The 23,682-nt window shown below is 49.9% G+C and overlaps 1 protein-coding gene across 6 annotated transcripts in view; it reads right to left on the reverse strand.

Annotated features, from left to right (window-relative positions):
* ANKRD44 (ankyrin repeat domain 44) overlaps window positions 1-23,682 on the reverse strand; it is a 229,537-nt gene that overhangs the window by 119,132 nt on the left and 86,723 nt on the right. For all 6 annotated transcript variants that reach the window (XM_059702637.1, XM_059702635.1, XM_059702634.1 and 3 more), the window contains exon 2: window positions 17,258-17,341. In XM_059702637.1, the coding sequence (XP_059558620.1) occupies window positions 17,258-17,341 (84 nt within the window). The remainder of the gene's footprint in view (window positions 1-17,257; window positions 17,342-23,682) is intronic.

The following is a 23,682-nucleotide window of genomic DNA, read 5'->3' on the forward strand; positions in this document are numbered from 1 at the left end:
GAGAAGGACCACGGAGGCTCTGTTAACCCAGTTTTACGGGAAAGGAATCAAGGCTGACTCCGAGAGCTAATGACTTGCCCAAAGCCACGCGCCAACACTGGGTGCCTCTGGGCTTCCTGGTTCCACATGCTCTGCGTCCGCTCACAGCAGTGCCCGGGCCTTCCTTATCAGTACAAATTCCTCTCCAAGCAAGAACCTGTGTCCACCCTCCTCACAGCACTCTGAAGGCCTTGGGTCCTGCTCTGATCTTTCCTGTCAAGTGACCTGCAGGGCAGGGACACACACACGCACACACACACACTTGCATTAGAAGCATCCTCCAATGGTCAAGAGAACGCAGACTCTGGAGTCAGAATGGCCTGACTTTGAATCCCTCCTCTGTCACTGTGTGACTTTGGGCAAATAACTCAGCCTCCCTGACACTCATTTTCCTTTTCTGTAAAATAAAATAGGATCAAACTAGACATCCAACAAATATCAGTCACCCTAGTATTTTGATTATAACTATGGACATCTTTGTGGCTTATCCTGATTGTTTTCGGTTCCTCTTGGTGATCTGACAAAATAAAACTCAGGACAGTTTCTGGAGAAACTTTCCTGGTAAGAAATGGTATTCGCCAGGACAAGGGCTGAAGTGCCTCCTCACACCTGGCCAGTAGCAGCGCTTTGCCTGCCTCCTCTCCTGCAAGAAGCAGTCAACCCCGTGACCAGGGCCATGCCTTCTGCTACCTCAACCCACAGGCAGCCGAAGCCTCTCCCAGACTCCGCGTTGGGCCTGGCACACTTCGTCCTCCGCGGTGGGCCTCTGGTTGTGGCACCGTCACTGCTGACCATCTGCCCTTGCTCTCCCTGCCTCTCGCTAGCCAGGCTGTGGGCTCAGAGTAGAAATAATCCGACTGATCACGCCTGGCGCACAGTAGGCGCTCAATATATGTGTCTTGGAGGAATCAAAAGGAGTAATGTCTTGATTTAATCTTAGATTCTATCAAAACCAACAACCCAATGAAAAATGGCCTGTGTGAGGGTGGCCTGCAGGTTTCTGTGGTGAGACGGAGAACTGGTTGTCTGAGAGGTTAAGAATGCCAAGTGTCTCTCATCATTGATGCTTCTCTCTCTCTCTCCATCTCCCTTCCTCTCTCTAAAATCAATAAAAATATATCTTTTTTTTAACCATTTGTACTCCATACGCGTCTATAGACGCATGCGGTGGAGCTTTTTTAATTAAATTCAAAATATCCTGGCAGTTAACTGGTTAAAAAAGTACTGAAGGACCACATCCCAATCAGCCATGTCACTTGGTGAGGACCAAGAGTTCCTGGGGAAATTTTAATTCAGGGGGTAAGAAAGGACTTGATTTCCAATCTGGCTGCGTGAGGACATTCTGCACACCTAAGGCCACTGGAGGGATGGCCTCAGAAGCCACCCGCTGTGTCTGGGCAGCAGGACCCATCTCTGCAGCACAAGGTCAAGGGCATGAGGAGGAGAGGGTGGGAGAGGGTGGGAGAGGGAGGAGGGGAGTGCAGCTGCTGTGCTCCTGGAGTTCCCAGGAAACCTGGCCCAGGACTTGTTTCCCTGGCTCTCCAGGCCAGCTCTCCAGGCCACACGGTGGGGCCAGGCAGCTCAGGCACTGGTCCAGCTGAACAGCAGCTCTCAGGAGAGCACCCCCATCCCCACCGCAGGGCAGTCTTTTTAGTGGAAGAAAGAAAGGCAGGCCCTGCCTCTATGCTGAGCATCTGTGGTGTTGAATCTCCTCCCCTGACGGGGAGATCGCAGTCCACTTTCTAAGGGGGGTTGGGGAGGGGGGATTGGGGATCTTCCTGCGATAGGATCCTTGCACCTCGCACTGCTCCCTTTCCTGCAGCTCCCCCCTAAGCCCCCATACCTGTCAACCCCACCCGCTGCCAAGGGACCCCTCCCAGCCACAGGACACTGCTCTTCCTGGCACCAGGCACCAGGCATCAGGCCTGCCTGCTCATCAGAGCTGCCTGCTCCATTTTCTCCACCCTAAGATGTCTTACTTTAGAAGGCCCAGCCCTCGACCTCCCACAGGCCCTCCCGGCAACCACTCTCCAAAGGGGCCCCTTCCTCTGTGGTCCCTGGACTTTGCACTTTGCTGATTCTGCCTTGGATTTTAGCGCCTTGACCCTGGCAGCGCAACCCAGTGGGCCCTGGAGACGGAGGACCAGGTCCAAATCTCAGTCCTGCCACCTAAAGCCATATTGACCTCGGGCAAGGTCCTGACCCTCCTAGAAGCCTCCATGTCTTTGTCTGTAAAATGGGAACAATGATAGCACCTACCTCCAGGGGATTTGTGAGACGAAATGAAATGATGCTAATAAAGCCTAGTACATGGTTAGCACTCAATAAATACTGCCCAGTATCATGTAATCTGAGTTTTCACTCTTTCCCTCACAGCTCATTCTGGATGGTTGGTAAAGACAGGGAGAGGAGCCCGGCCTGCATGGCTCAGCGGCTGAGCATTGAGCTTTGAACCAGGAGGACACGGTTTGATTCCAGTCAAGGCACATGCCTGGGTTGCAGGCTTGATCCCAGTGAGGTGTGTGCAGGAGGCAGCCGATCCATGATTCTCTCTCATCACTGATGTTTCTATCTCTCTCTCCCTCTTTCTTCCTCTCTAAAGTCAATGGGGGGAAAATCATATATACACACACACACACACACACACACACACACACATATATACTAGTGTGTGTGTGAATATATATATATATATATATATATGTATATATATATATATATATATATGAAACCTTGTTTCTAATATATATATATGGAGAGAAATGGGTGGAGACGGAGATGGAAAAGGCTAAGGTGTCCCCACCCAGTCTCATCTAAATTCCAGGGCAATCAGATGGCACCATCCACACAGGAGGAGGGACAACATGTCCAAAGGCGAGAGAAACACGCTCTCTCACTGGGCCTGAGACTGAGACGCACGGGGCCAGAGGAAAGAAATCACACTCTGCTCAGCATGTGGGAGGTGTACCTGGCAGAGGAGCCGGCCAGACAAGCCTTTCATCCATCTAATTGCTGCCTGGACCCCTGTAATTACTGGGGTGACCGGCAGGTGGAGTGAGCACGGGCCACAGTGACGAGGTCACACCATGTTTCTCCTTTCCTGTGGGTGGCAGAGACTGGGACCCAGGAGGCCAAGGGTAAGAACATGACAGGAGCTCAGAAAATGCAGTTCTGTGTTTAAACAGCAATGGGCAGATTAGCCACTTGCTGGCGTGTTCCCGTGAGCGCCCCCCATAAAACACGATGTGAAGCGTTACCGATGAGAAGGCGCTGCCATGTACAGACTCCATCAGGACCCGTTACCCTGGGGGAGAAACGTCTCACGGTGACTATGGGCATCTACACGCGGCAGCATCGAAAGTTGAACTTATTTTACAAAACACACTTCAAACGGCACAGCGATCATGCAAATGATCTGACTCACTTTACGAAGTGCATGGAAGGGCTTTATAATGATTTTTACCATGGGCCTGGGAGAGGGATGTGAGGCAAACGGGGGTGGGGAGGGCAGTTAGGGTAAAGGGGGTCCAATGCATGGTGACGGAAGACGACTTGACTTTGGGTGGTGGGCACACAATGCAATAGGAAGATCACGAGTCATAGAAATGCACACTTGAAACCTACATAAACTTGTTAACCAATGTCACCCCGAGAAGTTTAATAGACAAAAACAAAAAGAATATTTTCCACACTGAAAGGAAGCGCTGTGCATTGTGACTTCATGGTGAAGCCACCGGAACGGATCTAAGAACAGAGGCCTTGGGGAAACTGTGTCCAGGTAACGTTTTTTTAAATAATTCAAACCCGTCTTATCTGTTCTAGTCTGTGAACATCCCTATATCATCCAGTGAACTACGCCCAGTTGCTTCACTTCTCAGGGCTGGGCAAGCAGAAGAGACTAGAAAAATACTTGTTTACACAGGACTGGCTCACGGTCAAAAGGAGAACATCCTTGTCATCAGGTTTAATGCAAAACAGCCAGCCCTCTCCCTTTACAAGGCTCTTCCTCCCTGAAGTCAAATCACCCCGCGGCCGCGTGCTGAGCTCGGCCATCTCTTATCTAGCACGCCTTGAGCAGAGCATGAGTCTAGCTACCTGCCCCCTGTAATTTAAGAGTCAAGATCTTTGCAATGATGACTCATCTTTGGAGCCCTGACCTGCCATGTCAGGAGTTCAGCAGCCAGGCAGGGCCTCTGTGGGGATGGGCACGTGGGGGGAAGGGGACCCTGTGCGGGTGCTCAGGCCAATGGCCAGCACTGACCACAGACACGTGAGCGAAGACATCTCCAGACGACTCCAGCCCCCACCTGTCAATCCCCCAGCTGACGAGTCCCCCTAGCTGAGCCCCAACATCATGGAACAGAGAAAAGCTATCCCGCTCTGCCCCGTCTGAATTCCTAACCGACAAAACCCACGAGCATCACACAATGGCTGCTGTGCGCCACTGCACTGTGGGGTGGGGTGTTACGCGGCAATAGGAACCGTCCTGTGAGGTCCCGACGTGCTCTCTGAGTTATTAGAGAAAGACAACATTATGTTTGGTGGTAAATGGCCTTATTTGTTTTCCAATCCAGGGCAAGCAGGCAGTCACTAATATCCGATCTACAGGGCAATGCTCAAATAGAGGCATTTACTAAACCCCAACACCATCTCTTATGAACCAGCAACAGCCAGGGACTCTACACGCAGGATCCTGGGGACTATGGCGACTTCACTGTCCTCGGAAAAGTCACTCTTCACTTCTGTCCCCTCTCTCAGGAATGAACTGTCTCTCCGCCTCCTCTCCCCACATCTCTCCCCCATCTCCACTGCTCAAGCCAGGAGCCCAGGCGTCATGCGTGGCACCTCTCTTCCTTGCCCCTCACGTTGAATCCCGCATTGAATCCTGTGTGAGCTCCCTCCATGAAGTGCCTGGGAGCAATCACGTCTCCCCGCTCCCGGGGCTACAGTGCGTGTAGCCCCTTGAGCCGTGGTCGGCAAACTGCGGCTCACGAGCCATATGCGGCTCTTTGGCCCCTTGAGTGTGGCTCTTCCTCAGCCTTAGGAGTACCCTAATTAAGTTAATAACAATGTACCTACCTATATAGTTTAAGTTTAAAAAATTTGGCTCTCAAAAGAAATTTCAATCGTGGTACTGTTATTTGGCTCTGTTGACTAATGAGTTTGCCGACCACTGCCCTAGAGCTCCTGAGGGCACAGCAGCTGGACCACAGCTGCCACCCACTCCAGGCTCCTCCTGCCACCCCCTTCACCAGAACCATTTACATTTAGGTTGAACCTGAACTCCTCACTCAGCCCTGATGGCCTGGCCCTTCCTCACCTCCCCTCCAGCCTCCTTTTCCTCCACTTTCTCTCTGACTCACTGGCCTCCAGCCACACCAGCCTGCTTCCAATTCCTGCTGCTTGTCACTCTCTCCCCACCCCCTCAGGGCCTTTGCGCATGTCTATCTGGACTGGAACATGAACCTCATCTTCTTATGGCCCCCGTTTCTCATGGCCAATCTCAGCGTCACTGTGGCCACAGCCCAGAGGGCTCCTTCCCGGCACCTTTGGTTCCGGATCACAGCACACTGTCCTTCACAGCGTCTTCTCCGCGCACATGCGCCTACTGACCCACCCCCTTCACCTGCCTACTGGCCGTCTTTTCATGACACTGTGAGCTCCTGCAGGCAAAGCCCAGGCCTGTGCCCACCGCTGTTACACACCTGTCACACCACTCCTCCCCCCTCCCGTCCCCCCGAACTTCCATGTCCTTCCAGTTTGACCATGGCTAGTAGTTCTCCAAGTGTGGTCCCCGGCCAGCAGCAGCAGCGCCTGGGACATGGAAGAAACGCATGTTCTCAGGCCCCACCTCCCAAAACAGAAACGGGGGATGAGGCCCAGCAGCTTGTCCTGTGACCACCTCCAGGAGGGGATGCACATGCAGATTCAAGAACGACCGCCACCGACTATTCTAGAGACTCTCGTTCTACAACAGTGTCCCAACGTGTGAGCGCATTCCGCTGGTGTTGCGGGACAGTACTAGGTATTAGGTTAACATAAATTTTAAAAAAGGTCGGCACTCAAAGCCAAATGGCTTTGGAAGACACTGTGTTCAAAGACGTTGAACCCATTTTCTTAAGGCAGGAATTCTCAGAACCATGAATATGGCGATACGCATTGTAGATCATTAAAACACAGGGAAATTGGCAGAACTACTTCCCAATTTTAGTTAGCCACAAAACCTCTTTGTTCCTCCTAAACTCCTGCCAGATTTGCTCTGGACTCTGAGAAACACACTTTGGAAAATGTCCTAGCGTAGGCCTTCCCAGAGGAAACCTTTCTAGCACCATCCCACTCCACTGCGTCTAAGTCCCCGGCGGTCGCTGCTGTGAGCTTTGTGCATCTTGCTCTCCTTTGCTCTTGCCTAGATTGGAAGATAAAAGCTTCATAGTCGGCACATCGTAATGTCTTAATGTCCGTAAAAGGAACTCTGGTCTTTGTCAAGCCTGGAAGTGTTGATCAGGGCAGACCTGGAAGGAGAGAACATGGCAGCAAGTCCAGGTGGAACTGGGGAGAGAAGCGGGTGTCGTCTCCTGTCCTGTTCGGAAGCAGCAATGAGATCCCTGCCTCGGGTGCGAGAGAACCGTCCTCTAAGGAGCACCCCAGACCCTGCTTCGTACCTGGGGCTGGGAGAGCCTGGTTTTCTCCCCCAGGCGAACGAGGGGAGGAGTCAACACTGAGCAGGTGACTGAACACCCTCTGGGCCTGGCTGACCCAGGACCTGGAGAAGGCTGAGCCAGCTTGGAAACGGGACGTTAAAATGCCCAGGCCACCCAGCCAGTGTTTACTTGATCAGGGCTAAGGATCAGCTTCCTAATGAAATTTTACAAGCTCAAGTGAACACAGAAAACATTTGCTTCTCTAAAAGCAGCCCAGCTTGTGTGGCTCAGTGGCTGAGCGTCGACCCATGAACCAGGAGGTCACAGTTCGATTCTCGGTCAGGGCACATGCCCAGGTTGTGGGCTCGATTGATCCCCAGTAGGGGGCGTGCAGGAGGCAGCCATCAATGATTTTCTCTCATCTTTGATGTTTCTATCTCTCTCTCCCTCTCCCTTCCTCTCTAAAGTATTTTTTTTTTTTTAATAAGAGCGAATAGGTCTGTTTGTACTGTAATCTGCCATCTGCAGCATAGATGACCCCCAACCCTCGGGGTACAGAGCGGTTCTGTTCGGAGCCTCCAGCCCCTCTGTGACGATGAGGTGGTCAAGCCTGATGGGAGAGGGAGGGCGGCGATCTACAAGTTGGTCATGAGCACATCCGCCACATTCATTGGTTTTGAAACTGAAGAATTTAATGCCACGGACCCTGACGTACTCTTTGGGCGTTTGTGCTAAACACCGGAGCTCGCACACAGGACCGAAGGAGAGAGCGCAGTCAGCGGTGGCTCAGCGTGCGAGTGGGCCGGCTTTGGTGTGGCGGTCTAGCTGTTCTTACTTAGTTACATGTCAAAGTCAATGACATGGGAAAGGGAGAGACGAACAGGCGAGCACAGAGGGTTTTCAGGGCAGTGAGACTATTCTGTTTGATACTATAATGATGGATACCTGTCATTGTACTTTTGTCAAAACCCAACGAATGTACAACACCAAGAGTTAATCCTTATATAAACTATGAATTCTGGATCCAAATGATGGGTCAGGCCCTCGCAGGTTTGGCTCAGTGGATAGAACGTCGGCCTGTGGACTGCAGGGTCCCGGGTTCAGTTCCAGTCAAGGGCACATGCCCAGGTTGCGGGCTCGATCCCCAGTGTGGTATGTTCAAGAGGCAGCAGTCAATGGTTCTCTCTCGTCATTGATGTTTCTATCTCTCCCTCCCTCTTCCTCTCTGAAATCACTAAAAATATATTTTTTAAAAATGATGAGTCATTGTAGGTTCGTGGACTGTAACAAATGTACCACTTTGAGGGGGTATGTGGACAATGGTGAGGCTATGCCTGTGGGCTGTAGGGAGTATATGGGAAGTCTCTTCCTTTCAGTTTTGCTGGGAACCTAAAACTGTTCTAAAAAGATAAAAGTTTATCAAATTAAAAGTTTCAATAAAATTAAAAGTTTCTAAAGATCTTTTTAGTCATGCTTTATATAAGATTAAGGAAACATCAATTGCCCAATTATTAACTCTACCATTAGTAACAACGGTGGTGGTAGTAGAAGCTTGGAGAAGGAGGGGATAAGGACAGTGGTTTGGCTTAAACCCTCCCACCATCCCCACCCCACACCCACCCATGCACTTCCTGACACTGTTGCTTTAAGGGTCCTGGCCACTCCAGGAGTGTGCAAGGACTGACATTTCTGTTGTAGCACTGACCATTTCCTTTGATGATGTGATTAGATATCTGTCTCAGCCACCTGATCAATGATTCAGGAAGTCAGGGACCCTGTCCTATTCAGCGTATCGCCCCAGCCCGTGGCCCAGTGCCAGGAACTCGGTAGGAGCTCAATATGTGTCTGTTGATTGAATAGAAGAAGTGAAACAGCAGTGGTTCGATAGTTCATTTAACTGCCACATGTGTTTTAAATATGGCCTTTCAATATTCAAGTTTAATAGGGCTTGAGGAAATACACCAATTAAAGTTAGGACACGCGCAACACAACCTGTTTGGAAATTGCTGACCAGCTCACGAAAGTCTGACTGTGTCCCTAGAAACAAGGTGTTCATTGTACAGCCCCGATGGATCTACATGAGCAAAATGCAAAACAGGGTCAGTCATGGGATCTTCCCAGAACAGTTTCACATTTAGCCAAGGACTACTGAGTCATTCTTCAAAATTATGGGTGGTAAGCCCAGCCGGTATGGCTCAATGGTTGAGCGCCGGCCCATGAATCAAGAGGTCCAGTTCGATTCCTGGTCAGGGCACATGCCTTGGTTGCGGGCTCGATCCTCAGTGTGGGGCGTGCAGGAGGCAGCCAATCGATGTGTCTCTCTCATCGATGTTTCTATCTCTATCCCTCTCACTTCCCCACTCTCTAAAATCAATAAAAACATATTTTAAAAAAATATTATGGGTGGTAAAACCTTCCTTAACTTTTTAAATTAAATCTACAAAATGCTGTATAAATAAATTTTTTCCTCTAACAAGTATTCTTTTAATAGGAAGCTCAGAATGAAGGTATTTGCATGTGTCCTCATTCTGTACCTGCCTGAAGTCAAATTGTCATAATAAAATCAGACTTCTCTGACATTTAAAATCTTGCCAAAAGCCAGGAATTCTGAATATTACTTTAGGGCAATGCAACATATTTGTGGTCCAGTCTTCCTCTTTAAGAGAAATGGCATTAAAGGTTTTATGATATGAATGACCTGTCTACAGGAATATGATTTATCTCTGAGGGAATTCTATCCCCCCACCCCCAGTTTTATGAAGGTATAATTGACAAATAAAATGGTAAGACACTTAAAGTGTACAACATGATTTGATATATGTATACACTGTGAAAAGATTCCCCCACTGAGCTAACACCTCACGTATTTACCTTTTAATTTGGATTCCACATATGTGATAGCGTGTGGAACTGTCTTTCTCTGACTTACGTTCCTTAGCATGATATACTCTAGGTCCATCCATGTTGTCACAAGCAGCAGGGTCTCCTTCTTTAAGGCTGGAGAACATCCCACTGTATGCACGGAGCACATCCCCGTCACCCGTCATACCCCCGGGACCCCTGGCTGTCACACTCGGCTGCTGTGACATGCTATCATGAGCCTGGGTGCCGCCATCTTTCGGAGTTAGTGTCTGTGCTTTCTTCAGATAAATGCTCACGAGGGGAATTGCTGAATCATGGGGTAGTCCTATTTTATTTTTTGAGGAAGTTCCATACTGCTTTCCATAGTGACTGCACCAATTTACATTCCCATAAACAGGGCGAAGGGTTCCCTTTTCTCCCCATCCGCACCCACACTTGTTCTCTCCTGTCTTTTTGATGAGAGCCGTCCCACCAGGCGTGCGGCGATCGCGCACAGTGGTTGGGATGCGTTTCCCTGGTGATCCGGGATGTTAGGCCCCTCTTCCTGTACCTGTTGGCCACCTGTATGTCTTCTTTGAGGGAATTCTATCTTCTAAGGTACCAAGAACAAAATCGCAATTCCTTGAGAAAACAAGAATTTTATAAATAAACTAGGGGCCCGGTGCACGAAATTCATGCACTGGGTGTGTCGGGGGGGAGTGTCCTTCAGCCCAGCCTGCCCCCTCTCACATACTGGGAGCCCTCAGGCGTTGACCCCCATCACCCTCCAATCGCAGGATCGGCCCCTTGCCCAGGCCGGACGCCTCTGGCCTAGGCATCCGGCCCGGGCAGCGGGGACCTGCCGTGGCAGCGGGGGGCGCCGCGATTGCGCGGGCTCCGCCCCTGCCCCTGCAGGATGCCTCTGGCTGAGGCGTCTGGCCCGGGCAGTGGGGACCCACAGCTGCAGCGGCCCCGGGATCATGGGCTTCGCTTTAGGCCCAGGCAAGGGGCCCCTAGCTCCCGGGACTGCCAGCTTCGACCGTGCCCAGCTCCCATCGCTGGCTCCACCCCTACTTCCTGCTATCACTGGCCAGGGCGGAAAAGGCACCTGATTCTCCAATCATTGCTGGGGGGCAGGGCAAAGGTGGCCCCAGGGCCACCTTTGCCCTGCCCCCCAGCTCTTAGCTACCCCCTGGGTTTCCGATCACTGTCACTGGCAGGGGGCTTCTTCCTGCTTTCCCTTTCGCCTCCCTGCATTGTGCCTACATATGCAAATTAACCGCCATCTTGTTGACAGTTAACTGCCAATCTTAGTTGGCAGTTAATTTGCATATAGCCCTGATTAGCCAATGAAAAGGGTATCGCCGTACGCCAATTACCATTTTTCTCTTTTATTAGTGTTGATGTATTCAATGGTGTTGAGTGAAATTCACTCTCTAAAACTCTCATTTACCATGAGTTTATTTTTACAGACAATGCAATCCTTACTCAACGTTCTGATTTTGTTCCCAATCTAACTTACTTTTTTCAAAGTCTACAATTGGATAAGCTTTTTAATTTTTTAATTCTGGAAAGCACAGCTAACATAAAATTTACCATCTTCACCACTTTCCTAACCCATTTCTAGGATTGGTACCATTGTTGCCGTAGGTCAGACTCAGAAAGCCCATGAAAAGGAAGTTGTTACAGCCGTTATTATAAGCCTCTGACGGAAAGCAGACCCACTGTGATCAGCGCCTAGAGGAATATTGTAGGAATATGAACTATGTGAAGTCAATGTTCATGTATCCACACAGGTAAGTCTCAAACCCATAATGCTGAGTGAGTAAAAGCAAGTTAGCGAGGACACAAACAGTTTACTTATGTGATGTTTTGTTTTTTTAAATATATTTTATTGATTTGTTTACAGAGAGGAAGGGAGAGGGACAGAGAGTTAGAAACATCGACGAGAGAGAAACATTGATCAGCTGCCTCCTGCACACCCCCTACTGGGGACGTGCCCCCAACCAAGGTACATGCCCTTGACCAGAATCGAACCCAGGACCCTTCAGTCCGCAGGCCGATGCTCTATCCACTCAGCCAAACCGGTTAGGGCTTATGTGATGTTTTTAAAGATACACAACACCATCTATTATTCTGGTATATAAGTTCACAATGCACACATATAAATTTTAGGGTATAAATAAAATTAGAGTGTTTAGCCTGGCCAGCATGGCTCAGCGGTCTAGTGTTGACCTATGAACCAGGAGGTCACAGTTTGATTCCCAGTCAGGGCATATGCCCAAGTTGTGGGCTTGATCCCCAGTGCAAGAGGCAGCCCATCATTGCTGTTTCTATCTTTCCCTCCCTCTCCCTCCCTCTCTGAAATCAATAAAAATATATTTTTTAAAAATGATGAGTCAGGGGGCCCTGAGAAACAGCCGGCAACGGGCAATGCTGCCTCGCCATCCGGCTATGCCTGCTTGCTTGGTTATTTATCCACCTGTATTTATCTACCTATCCTGGCTTCCCAAATCCAATACACGTCTTGTCCGACACGATGTTCTGCTTTGGAAGGGAGGAGGCAGAAGAGGAGGGGGCAGAAGAGGAGGAGCACGTGTGTGTTAACTACAGGGAAAGGCATCTACACAAACCAGTGAGGACACGCGGTGTAAGTCAATGTGACGCACTGACCTCGAAAGACAAGAACTCTGGGAGCTGGAGGGAACACACATGTTATCAGGAACCACATCCCAACAAATACTAGGCATAGGTATAGATATAGATACAAATATATAGATATAAATAGATATAGATATAGATATAAATATAGATATAGGTGTAGATATACATGTAGATATAGATATACTAGTAGATATAGATATAGATATAGATGTAGATATACATGTAGACATAGATATATAGATATACTAGTAGATATAGATATAGATGTAGATATACATGTAGATATAGATATACATGTAGATATACATGTAGATATACATGTAGATATAGATACAGATGTCTGATGATTTCCTTAGGGAAATTCCCGGAGTCACATTGCTGTGTCAAAGGGTGGACACAGCTGAACGTTGATAGAGTCTGCCAAACCGCCCTCCAGAGCGGAGTCCAAATGACACTCTCCCCAGAAAGGGACCAGAGTGCCCCTTCATCTGCACCCTCTTGGAGGTTTCATTCTCATCTGTGCTGACCTGACAGGTAAAGAATGATACTGTGTGGCTGTCTGATATGAACCTTCCATTTCAGATGAGGTTGAGACTGAGCACCTTGTCTCATATGTTTTGAAACATTTACGTTTTTCCTTTGGTGAGTGGCGCCTCTGCATGTCCATCTAATTAGAGGCGCCAGGTCCCTAAGCTCACAACACCTCCTGGTCTTTATTCCCCTACCAAATACTTTATTGAAAAAGAAAAAGGAGGGAAAAAAAAACAAAGTAAAATGTACACAGGTGAGGGGGATACACAAAACAGCTGGAGGGTTCCAAGGCTGTGCTATGGAGTTTGTATTTCTCAGGTCCAGGGAGCTGACATGGCAGAATGAAGCTGCGAAAAACTCAGAGAAGATATTAAATGTATCACTTCAAGTTCTTTTGGTAAAGTCATACTGCACCCTTCTGGGTGGATCAAAAAAATATATTCCATTTTTACTCGGTAGGAGGGATTAAGCAAAAAAGAAAAAAAAGACAGAACTCAGGGGCATGGACAGCAGTGTGGTGATGGGCGGGTGGGGATGGAAGAGGGCACAGAGGCGATACATGGTGATGGAAAAAATAAAAGATTCTATTTTTAAAAGAAATAGTGCACATTTCTGGTTATAAATAAGTCATGAGGATGTAATATACAGCATGGCGACTATAGTTAATAATACTGTATTACATATTTGAAAGTTCTCATCGCAAGAAAAAACATGTATAACTCTGTGTGGAGATGGATACTGACTAGACTTACGGTCTGACATTCTGAGACACAGACACACAGGAACAGACTGTGAGCTCACTGGGGATCATTTGTCTTGTGTTTTTTAGAGTGCCCTCCTCATACAATGTTGATATGGCTTCTTTTTTCTCACTTGGAACCTCAGAGGCCACTATCAACTAATCAATGCCCGGCATCCAAAATGCAGGTTTAATGTTTTGTTTTGTTTTCCTCTATAAGTTCTTTGCCAACAGAAGCTTAGCTTTCACCTCAAGATTTATTCTATTGTATTCACTTAGCATCCCTTCCCATCCTGGAATTGGGGAGAGTGAGCGAAATGCCAAATCCTGTGGTCATATAATACACATTAACAGCTTGACAAAACAGATGGGGGTAACTTGGCGACAACCCAAGTGTAAAAAGACATTTTTGAGGCTATTCGAACAAAATAAAGTTGAATATACACTGGGTATTAGCTAACACTAAGGGATTATTGTTCATTTTACTTGGTATGATAATGGTGGAATGCATGTGTGTGTGTGTGTGTGTGCATTCATATTTGTTAGCGATACTTTAAAAAACAAATAACATCACGGGTTTGCTATCACATGGGACCTATAAATCTTGGAATTGTAGTCTCTCACAGTGTAACAGACTTTAAACATCGCCTAGGCCAGGCATGGAAAAAACATTTCCGTTTACAGGCCAACTCCATGCTCTTCCCCTCTGGCTGGTGATGGGCTAGGAGAAACCTTGGTCTTTACGAGTCAAAGAAAAAAAGTCATGACCCATCAGCGATGCTGGCCAAGGGCACGAGTTAGGACAGTAGGGCCACATGTACTGTTATCAGCACCGTGAGAACCCCGTCTAGCGGTCTCCCAGGGAGCTCATTACTCGTCAAGGCAACTCATTACTTCGTCAGACAGCTCTGTCTACTAAGTTATTTTTCACATTTTGAGCTGAAATCTTACTTTCTGTAGCTTACAACCACGTGACATAATGATTAAGTTTAGTTCCACTTGGACTTGACAGTGTTTGAACTAGCTGGGAACACTCTCCTGTCCCTTCCAAGTTTAAAACATCACGCGGTCCTCCAAGCACTCCTCACATGGCACGGACACCACCTCCATCCTCACCACTCGCCTGTGACAGGCGCAATGTGCCGCTGCCCCGTCCCCATGTAGCACAGAAAACTGTCTGTTGATGTCATGTTGTCAAAGCACAAACCCCAACATGCCATGACTGCGTTAAAGTTTTGGTTTGCAGAATCTCTGCATTCGTTTTTAATTCAGATGTTCTTCTCTCTTGAGCTCAATTTGGCTCGTCTGTTGAAGCCTTCTAAAATCTTTCCAGTCGTCCTGGCCAGGTGGCTCAGTTGGTTAGAGCATCGTCCCATACACCAAAAAAAGGCTGTGGGTTCTATTCCCGGTCGGGGCACATACCTGGGTTGCTGCTTTGATACCCGATCTCTCTCCCCTTCTCCCTTTCTCTCTCTTGAAATCAATAAAAACATACGTTGAAAATAAACAAAAGAACACACTGCACAGAAAAGTGGTGATCGCTCGAATTCCCTAGAATTCTGTAAGGCCCAAGACTGGCGTGGCCAAGATTGCTAACTATCCACCAGAGTCCATATGCTCCAACTGGGGACATGGCTACGCTCATCACCCCACCACCACCACCCCCGTGCAGTTAGGTTCGGCTGTGCCTGAGCTCTGGTGGCGGGGAGGGGAGTGGAAGTGACTGTACCACTTCCAAGCTGAACCATAAAGCCCTCCCAGGCTTTGCTTCCATGCTCTTCCCCTCTGGCTGGGCTGGAGCCGAACCCCTGGGGTGACAGTGGAAGCCACAGGTTGACACCTGGAGCCCCATCTGGAAAAGAGCCACCTCTCTAACGTGTTCATAAGAGAAACCACCTTCTCTCCTATTTGAGAGTCTGTGTGTTACAGCAGCTAATCCAGTAGAATTAAGTTACAGCTAAAATGAAGCTCTCCTAACCTTTACCAACCAGTGACCGTCACTCTCCTAAGGAGACAGAGGCCATTCAGAGGCCAGGACGATCCTTCTCCCGACCCATCGGCTCATGACCATGAGGAAGATAGGAACCTTGCCTCTGGCTCGCCCGGGCTTGGGCCGCAGCCACAAAGCACGCGGGCAGATTCCGGTGATGTCAGGGCACGGCTTGCCTTGACCCTCAGAAACACGAGTCCCGCCCGCAGGTCTTGGGCAGATGCCCAACTGCCTTCCCGGGCACTCTGGCCCCGGCCTCGTCTGTGCTGACTTTGCAGAAATGCCTCAAAGCACTGCCCGTTATTGTCAGGGGAGAAGCTGCCAGACGCTCTTTCAAAAAGCCACAGCGACCTGCACGGCCCACCTTCTGAATGAAGCATTCAGCCGATCAATCGATCGATCGGGCAGGGATACACCCTCAGATAGTTCTGAGCCCTGGGCAGAGCTCCCCTCGCGGGGCAGATGGGCTCCGCTCTTTCTGTTGCTTCTACTCAGCACCAGAGACTTCAGAGAAAGCTCCCTCCCCGAGGGACCGGGCACTTAGGTAACCAGGTCACCTTAAGAGAATTAGCAGCACGTACTGCATGTCATTGCTTGTTCCTCCCAGGTCTCGGCAACGATTCGAAGGGTAAATGATTGACTAACTCTTTCTTCATCGCAGGTTCATTGGCTTTGAGATCTTTCCAATACAATGGTCTTCCTCCTTTAGGAGCCAGAGACCCTCCTACTAATTTGGTGCAATGTCTTGACCCTTTCACAGAAAAATACAAATGCCCACAGGTGCACATGTACATGACACATGATGTCAGGCACACACAGCATGCCTAGTTCATCCGTGATCCCAGGCCCATGCACACTGCAGGGCAGAGGTCAGCAACCACTCCCTCTAAAGGGCCAGACTGTACAGAGTGGGGCTACTGGGACCACACAGTCCCCATCACAATTACTCAGCTCTTCGCTGCAGAGCAAACGCGGGCATGGCTGTGTCCCACAAAACGTTATTTATGGACGCTGGGCTTCGTATAATTTTCACGTCACTAAACATTACTCTTTTCATTTTTTCAGCCATTTCAAAAATAAAAGCTATTGTTTGTCGGTAGTCTGTACAAACACCGGTGACAGACCAGAGTTAGTCAGCCCCTGCTGTAGGGCATGGGTTCCAGATATAAAAATATTACATCTTTGGATTCACCCGAGGATATTTTTCCATTGATTTTTAGAGACAGTAGAGGGGAAGGGGGGGGGGGGGGACATGAATTGGCTGCCTCCTGTACAAGCCACAACCAGGGTCTGGGATCAAACCTGCAACCCAGGTATGTGCCCTTGACCGGGAATCGAACCCGAGACCCTTTGGTGCAAGGGCCAACACTTTAATCACTGAGCACCACCGGCCAGGGCTTCACGAACTTCCATGATGAACGTAGGCAGCAAACCTCGGCATCAGCAGTAACGGTGCTGGGCCCCCAGCAGAAATCCCAGGTTCGCTCACCCCACATCAGAGCACTTTCACACAACGCAGAGTACGGTCAGAGTGCGATCTGTTTTTGAATTATGGTCACTACTGGACCTTCTGCTGCTTCTTGCTACTTAAATGTGTTGCTAGAGAAGCACATCTACTCTATCACAAATCCGATTTTTTATATTTTGATAACTGTACTTCAGTGTCATTGATTTCCTTTCTAACCCTAGACATTTCATTTTACGGATTTAAAAACAGGTTTCTGAGAAGCAGTCCTGAGCTTTCACCAGCGACCAAGGAGGCCACGGTACGGGGAAGGTGAGGGGCCCGGGCAGGAGCCCAGCGTCGCCTACCAGAGCATTCACGTCTTCCGTCTTGTGGATGAGCATGCGGATCTCCTCCGGGTCGCCGCTGAAGATGGCCTGGACCAGTGGCGGCTGCAAAGGCAGGAGAGTCTGAATCACAACTTTGACTACATACATTCGATTGCATGCAGAGGCGGGAGGCTAGAAAATGTGTTCCCCAAAGTGAATCCAACACGATCGGCTGGCAGACAAAGACGGATCGGGCCCAGGCCTCCCTCCCTGGAAGTCTGGTGGGGAGACAGTTGCATAAAGAGATAACTATAACCCGATGTGGAGGCCGTGACACAGTCACATCTGACCTGGGGCTACTGGTGGGACATGAAAATCACCCACAGTTGAAATGGTCCTTGACAGGCCCTTAACTTCCCCATCACGGAAAGGACCAAATCTGTGATTTTGTGCAAACGGGCCCCTGTAACCCCCCCGCCCCCACCTCTCATTAGACGATGTCCCTGGTACCCCATCCTCAAACAATCCATCCCCACAGGACACTAGTGGCCATGCTGGCCTCCTGCGCGCTTCCGTGTCAACGTTGGGAAACCTTGGGCATCATTCCCGAACACCTCCCATCACGTGTCCAACAAGCCTGAGTATTTTAGACTCGGTCACACCCACTGCCTCCCCAAAGGGCGTGGTGTGAAGGCGGGTGGGGAGCAGGAAGAGGGGGCGATACTCAGGGCTTCCTATTGGCCTCGCCTACATCAAGCAAGACCCCACACATAGTGGGTCTATCAAGTGTGATGGAGACACAGCTGGAAGCGAAACCAGCTCTGCTGGGCGCAGGTAGGTGAGGAGAAGGGCCCAGAAAAGCTTCAGGAAGCGCCTTCATGAGCATGAGCTTGCAAACAGGGAAGGAAGGGAGGCCAGGCGAGCACTGGGGGCCTGCACAGAAGAGGGGCGGAGGCACACAGAGCTGATGCGTCAGACATGCTGCCAGCAGCCTGGCCACCAGAGTGTGGGGAGCAAGAGGACCAGGGGTGGGCTCTGGGCTGGCGCTGGGCTTGGCCATGGAGTGAGAATCCTGGGCAAAGCCAGCTCCACGCCTGCAGCTCCTTCCCCAGCGCAACCAGGGGTGCGCACGCTCTCTGCAGCCCAGCCCCTCACAGGACTGTTACCAGGAAGAAATGAGATAACATATGGGAAAACCCTCTATAGCCATATAACCCTACACGAACAGCATGATTTTTTTATTATTATTGATTTCAGAGAGGAAGGGAGAGGGAGAGAGGGAGAGAGAGATAGAAACATCAATGATGAGAGAGCATCATTGACCGGCTGCCTCCTGCACACCTCCTACTAGGGATCAAGCGCACAGCTCAGGCATGTGCCTGACCGGGGATTGAACCGTGACCTCTGAGCCACACCCAGTGAGCTCAACAGAAATACTGAATCTCGTTTATCTGTTTCATAACCCTCTACCTGCTGTGCTCCTGGCCAAATGCTCACGTGCACTTCCCCGCCTCTGTGAGGCCCAAGAGAAAACGAATCTCCACGCCCAGTAACCACAGACGACAAGCAGAGGCAGAGCCCCAAGGATCTCGGTGTGGGGTCAACAGCTGAGAAGTTCAGGTGCTGAGGGACAAGCCCATCCGGCGTGAGGCACCTCGGGCTTCACCTGAGGAGGCAGCCGGTAAGAAACCCTCTCACCCCTCGCCAGCGGCGGGAACGCGCACGGCTCTGTGGCACTCAGTCCTCGCGCTGCTCAGGAAAGACCAGGGCTCCGGCCACGCTGGAAGGTTCCAGGAGAGCCACCCGACAAGGCTGCCCGGCAGGAGGCCAGCTCAGTCCTCCAGCAGGGCGGGTGCGGGTAGCTTCCCCACGCCCTCGGCACCGCCCCGGGGCCTGCCTCGCAGCGCACCCCCAATGCCCGGAATCCCAGCAGAGGGTGGGGTGCACACCTGTCCACACCCGGCCGGGCTCCGCTCACCGCCGCAGTGGAGGGGCTGTCAGTGCATAGAACTCCCGGCATCCGCTGGGAAGGAAAGCCGAGCTACTGTTGGAACTCTCCCACACTGCAGGCACAAGCACACATGCACAGATACGCCCACACGGACACGCCTGCATTTGCACGGGCATCTACACGCGTGTGTGTGTGTACACAGGGGTAGATGTCGATTCCCATACAAACCCCTCACCCTGCCCGCGGGATAGGAAAGTGCCTGTTCTCCATCGTCCTGCCAGATGGCACCTCTCGCCCCAGCCGGCCGCGTGGCCACTGCCACATCCTCGTCCTCACAGCCCTGAATCCAGGCGTCACCGGGCTCCAAACCAGAGCTTCACCGGCCCGCGCTCTGCTTGAGCGGAAGCTGCGTGTTTGCATGGATGCAATTCTTGAACTAAATTACTGTGACTCTTGAGCAAGTTAGTATTTTTTTTTTTTTTTAAGACATAATGGGCCCAGCCTGCATGGCTCAGTGGTTGAGCATCAACCTATGAACCAGGAGGTCACACGGTTTGGTTCCCGGTCAGGGCACATGCCCAGGTTGTGGGCTTGATCCCCAGTAGGGGGAGGACAGGAGGCAGCCGATCCATGATTCTCTCTCATCACTGATGTTTCTATCTCTCTCTCCCTTCCTCTCTGAAATCAATAAAAATATATATATTTTTAAAGAGACATAGAGGTGTTTCTTTCTCTCTCCACATCCCCACATACAACATGCCCAGTGAGCACACTGGCATTCTCACTGGCTGGGATTTTAATCCGATCCTGCTATCTTCTTTTTCCCTAAGTATAACCCATTACTCTGGGAATAAATATTTGGGGAAAGATAGATCTAAATACTGTCTCAATTACATAATTTTAAGGAAGGGGAGCTATTCTAATTACAGCGTCCTTGCGCGTGAGTTTAAAGGACTTAGACTGTACTGATCACTGATTGGAAACCACTGGATCCGTGGAGCTTTCGCCTTGACCTGAATAAGGCTTAGAGGCCAAGCCTTCCCTGAAAAAGCGTAGGCTCCTAAGCTGGGCACGGACGGGCTTTTCTTTCTGACGTTCCAACATGCGACACCAGCGTCCACAAAACAGGAGGGCGTTGGGTGCAGCCGGTCCAAAGCTGACGGACACCAATTCATAACAAGGGTCAAGGTTCTGAAAAGCAAATAGTGGCAGGGGACAAAGGGAGATTCTGATGCCATGAAACCTCAGGTTGTCGTTCCCTAAAGAAATGTAACAGACAGGTGATGTACTGCAGAACTATATGCCTGAAAGCTGTGTAGCTTTATTAACCACTACCACCCCAATAAATTCAATTTTAAAAAAAGAAATGTAAACTCTTAAGAGAGGTCTGCAGGAATTTCAGCTTCTATTAGGAGAACTGCCTTGGACTGACAATGACAGCCAGGTGCTATGGATAGTGGCACAGCCCCTTGAGTAGACCCAGAGGCACAGGAACACCTCCTGTGCCTGCCTCACCGATGGCGCAGGTGGGCGCAGCACTCGGATGGGCCCTGTCCTGTTTCAACTTCACCCACTAGCCGCACAACCCTCTCTGCCGGGAGTGCGGTAGCCGGCTCCTGGAGGTGACTGTCTGCACTGACTGGTGACATCTGACCCCTCTCCGACGGAGAAGAGCAGGGCAGAGGTGTCCCTGGAAGTTGGTGCCACTATAACGGACATGGCTAGCCTTGCTACCACTAGAAACTGAAAATGCATCCGTAAAATATCAGTGTCTCTATGCACATCCCCCATCAGCCCATACAATGCAACGCTTCTCGATTTTAACCTCAGTCTTTGAGAACAAACTGAGACGATACCAGATTCCCACAAATACGATGCTGAATCAAGCACGTACTGGCATTCTCAAATTTTGCAGTAGAGTCGCAATTCCACTAGGGGGAGCAAGACGGTAATCTGTCACCTGGGAGATGGGAGTACTGGTAAATGCTCAGGTTGTGTCCTTAAGAAAAGCAAGGTGGCTGGAGGATGCACTGTATTCAGACATAAAAGACCTCGAGCTCCCGATCGGGTTCCTAGTATAAGTAAACACACTCGCTCTGTACAGACCAAAGGAAAAAACGTCCCTCCTGGCCCCTGACGGCCCAGGCATCATTCTCATCATTGCAAAACCCAATCCAATCATTCCCTCAATTTCACTTTTTAAAAGTGCATCCGACAGGTGTGTGTGTGTGTGTGTGTGTGTGTGTGTGTGTATTTTTTTCCAGAGAGGAAGGGAGAGGGAGAGAGAGCTAGAAACATCAATGATGAGGGAGAACCATTGATCAGCTGCCTCCTGCACACCCCACACTGGAGATCAAGCCTGTGACCCGAGCATGTGCCCTCCCCAGTAATCGAACTGTGACCTCCTGGCAGACGCTCAACCACTGAGCCATGCCGGCCAGGCGCACCCAACAGTTGAGGAGTACAGTCCATTGTGGGTTCTATGGGGAGAGGGCCCCCTGCATAGAGAATCCACGCCGACCTGCAATTAGGCCCTGGGTCCCTCCTCCCAAATCCCCTAATGAAACCTCAGGTTTGAGTTTTTGCTAAAACCTTGTGTGGGCACTTCACAATGCCTTTGCCAGAGGTGCGTGCTCTTTACTAACCCGCCGGCTCCGGGCGGTGAGCGGAGTGACAGAGGCTGTCTCGGAGCATCCGTAACCACCGTCAGTGGCGAGAGGTCCAAGAAGACGCCCCAGCCACACGTGCCAAATTCCTGGCACGCTGCTCGTCTTTTACTGAGTTGATTGGGTCGTTAAAGACTCCAAGTATCAAAGAAAACATCTTGCATTCAAATCAGGAGTAGACGCTGGGACTCAACCAATAGCCAAGAGGGGGAAATGATATTCCGAAACATCTGTCCATACTTGAGTATTCTGAGTGCCATGTGTCATGAGAGCAGGCCGGGCGCGGGCTGGTAGTAGCTGATAGCTGATGTGGCAATAATCCCGCCATATGAAACCGTCGGCTTCTCTGAACATGCCGAAACACCTCATAAGTCACAACTGGGTTTTGGCTGAGGCAGAGCTTGCGTTTTTACAAAAGGATAATAAAAATTTGTTCAAGTCACTAAATTTAATGGGCAAAACTTGTTCGCTCTATCATGTGGGTCCCTCTGCGATCTGCAGAGAGCGCACCATGGAGTGCTTTCTGAATATAGATCGCTCGCTGCTTGGGAGAAGGTCCCTCCATCACAGGGGGATCATGATGATCATAGTATCTAAATCTGTGTCCCTTAAGAGCTGTACAGAATACACTGCATCCTCACAGCATTTTTAATGCAGGACCACATGTCTGGAAATGCCTCCTATGAACTACACTGCAGAGCAAATGCCTGTAACATTTCCAGTTACTTCCAATTATTATTAATAACAGAAAAACTAATAAAATCCCAAGTATCAATAACATCCTCCCTATCTGTAGCTATCCATTAACTCTTTAAACATTATGAAAAAACTAGAGGCACGGTGCATGATATTCGTGCACTGGAGGGGGGGTCCCTCAGCACGGCCTGTGCCCTCTCACAGTCCGGGACCCCTTGGGGGATGTTCGCTGGCAGTTGGACATCCCCCGAGGGGTCCTTACTGCTGCTGCAGAGGCGGGAGAGGCTCCTGCCACCGCTGCTTCACTTGCCAGCCATGCGCCCATCTTCTGGCTGAGCAGGTGCTCTGACCACCAGGGGGCAGCTCCTGTGTTGAGTGTCTGGCCCCTGGTGGTCAGTGCATGTCATAGTGACCGGTCGTTCTGCCGTTTGGTTGATTTTTGCATATTAGCCTTTATTATACAGGATAACTATATCTGGTCAGAAAATGAAAAAAAATTAATTTGTTATCTAACCTTTTCCAAAATGAGAGTAACACAGAGGCATGGGCTATAGTTATTTAAGGACCAATTATCCAGTTTGAGGAAGATGCACATCCTTTCACAATAAAACAACCTTACCAAAAGTTAGGAAACAAACAGCGACCATCTAAGTAGGGAGCTCTGAGGGGATGAGTTATCAGCAAGATGAAGGCAGGTGTTAGAGTGGATTTGGAAGAATGAGACGAATAAACCTTCCCTGTTGGAGAAAAGCCAATGAAGAGTAAATAACCGAGTGGGGAGAGCACTGGGCCAGCAGGAGGAATTTAACCTAACCCTCTGGGCACACAGGAACCGGGCTCTTGAGCAAGAGTTTATGCAAACATTGACGCTGTTGCGGTGTGCGCTGACCACTGAGGGGCTGAGAAGGAGCTGGAGAACCCTGCAGAAGACTACGGCCATGGCCCAGGGCGTCACAGGGAAGAACTCTCCCGTCCCCCTTTATTTTAAAAACATACTTTTATTGATTTCAGAGAAGAGGGGAGAGAGAGAGAGAGATAAGAAACATCAATGATGAGAGAGAATCATGGATCGGCTGCCTCCTGCACGCCCCCCGACTGGGGATCGAGCCCACAACCCGGGCATGTGCCCTGACCAGGAATCGAACCCTGAC

Source organism: Myotis daubentonii, chromosome 7 (assembly GCF_963259705.1).
Source record: "Myotis daubentonii chromosome 7, mMyoDau2.1, whole genome shotgun sequence".
NCBI classification, from domain to species: Eukaryota; Metazoa; Chordata; class Mammalia; order Chiroptera; family Vespertilionidae; genus Myotis; species Myotis daubentonii.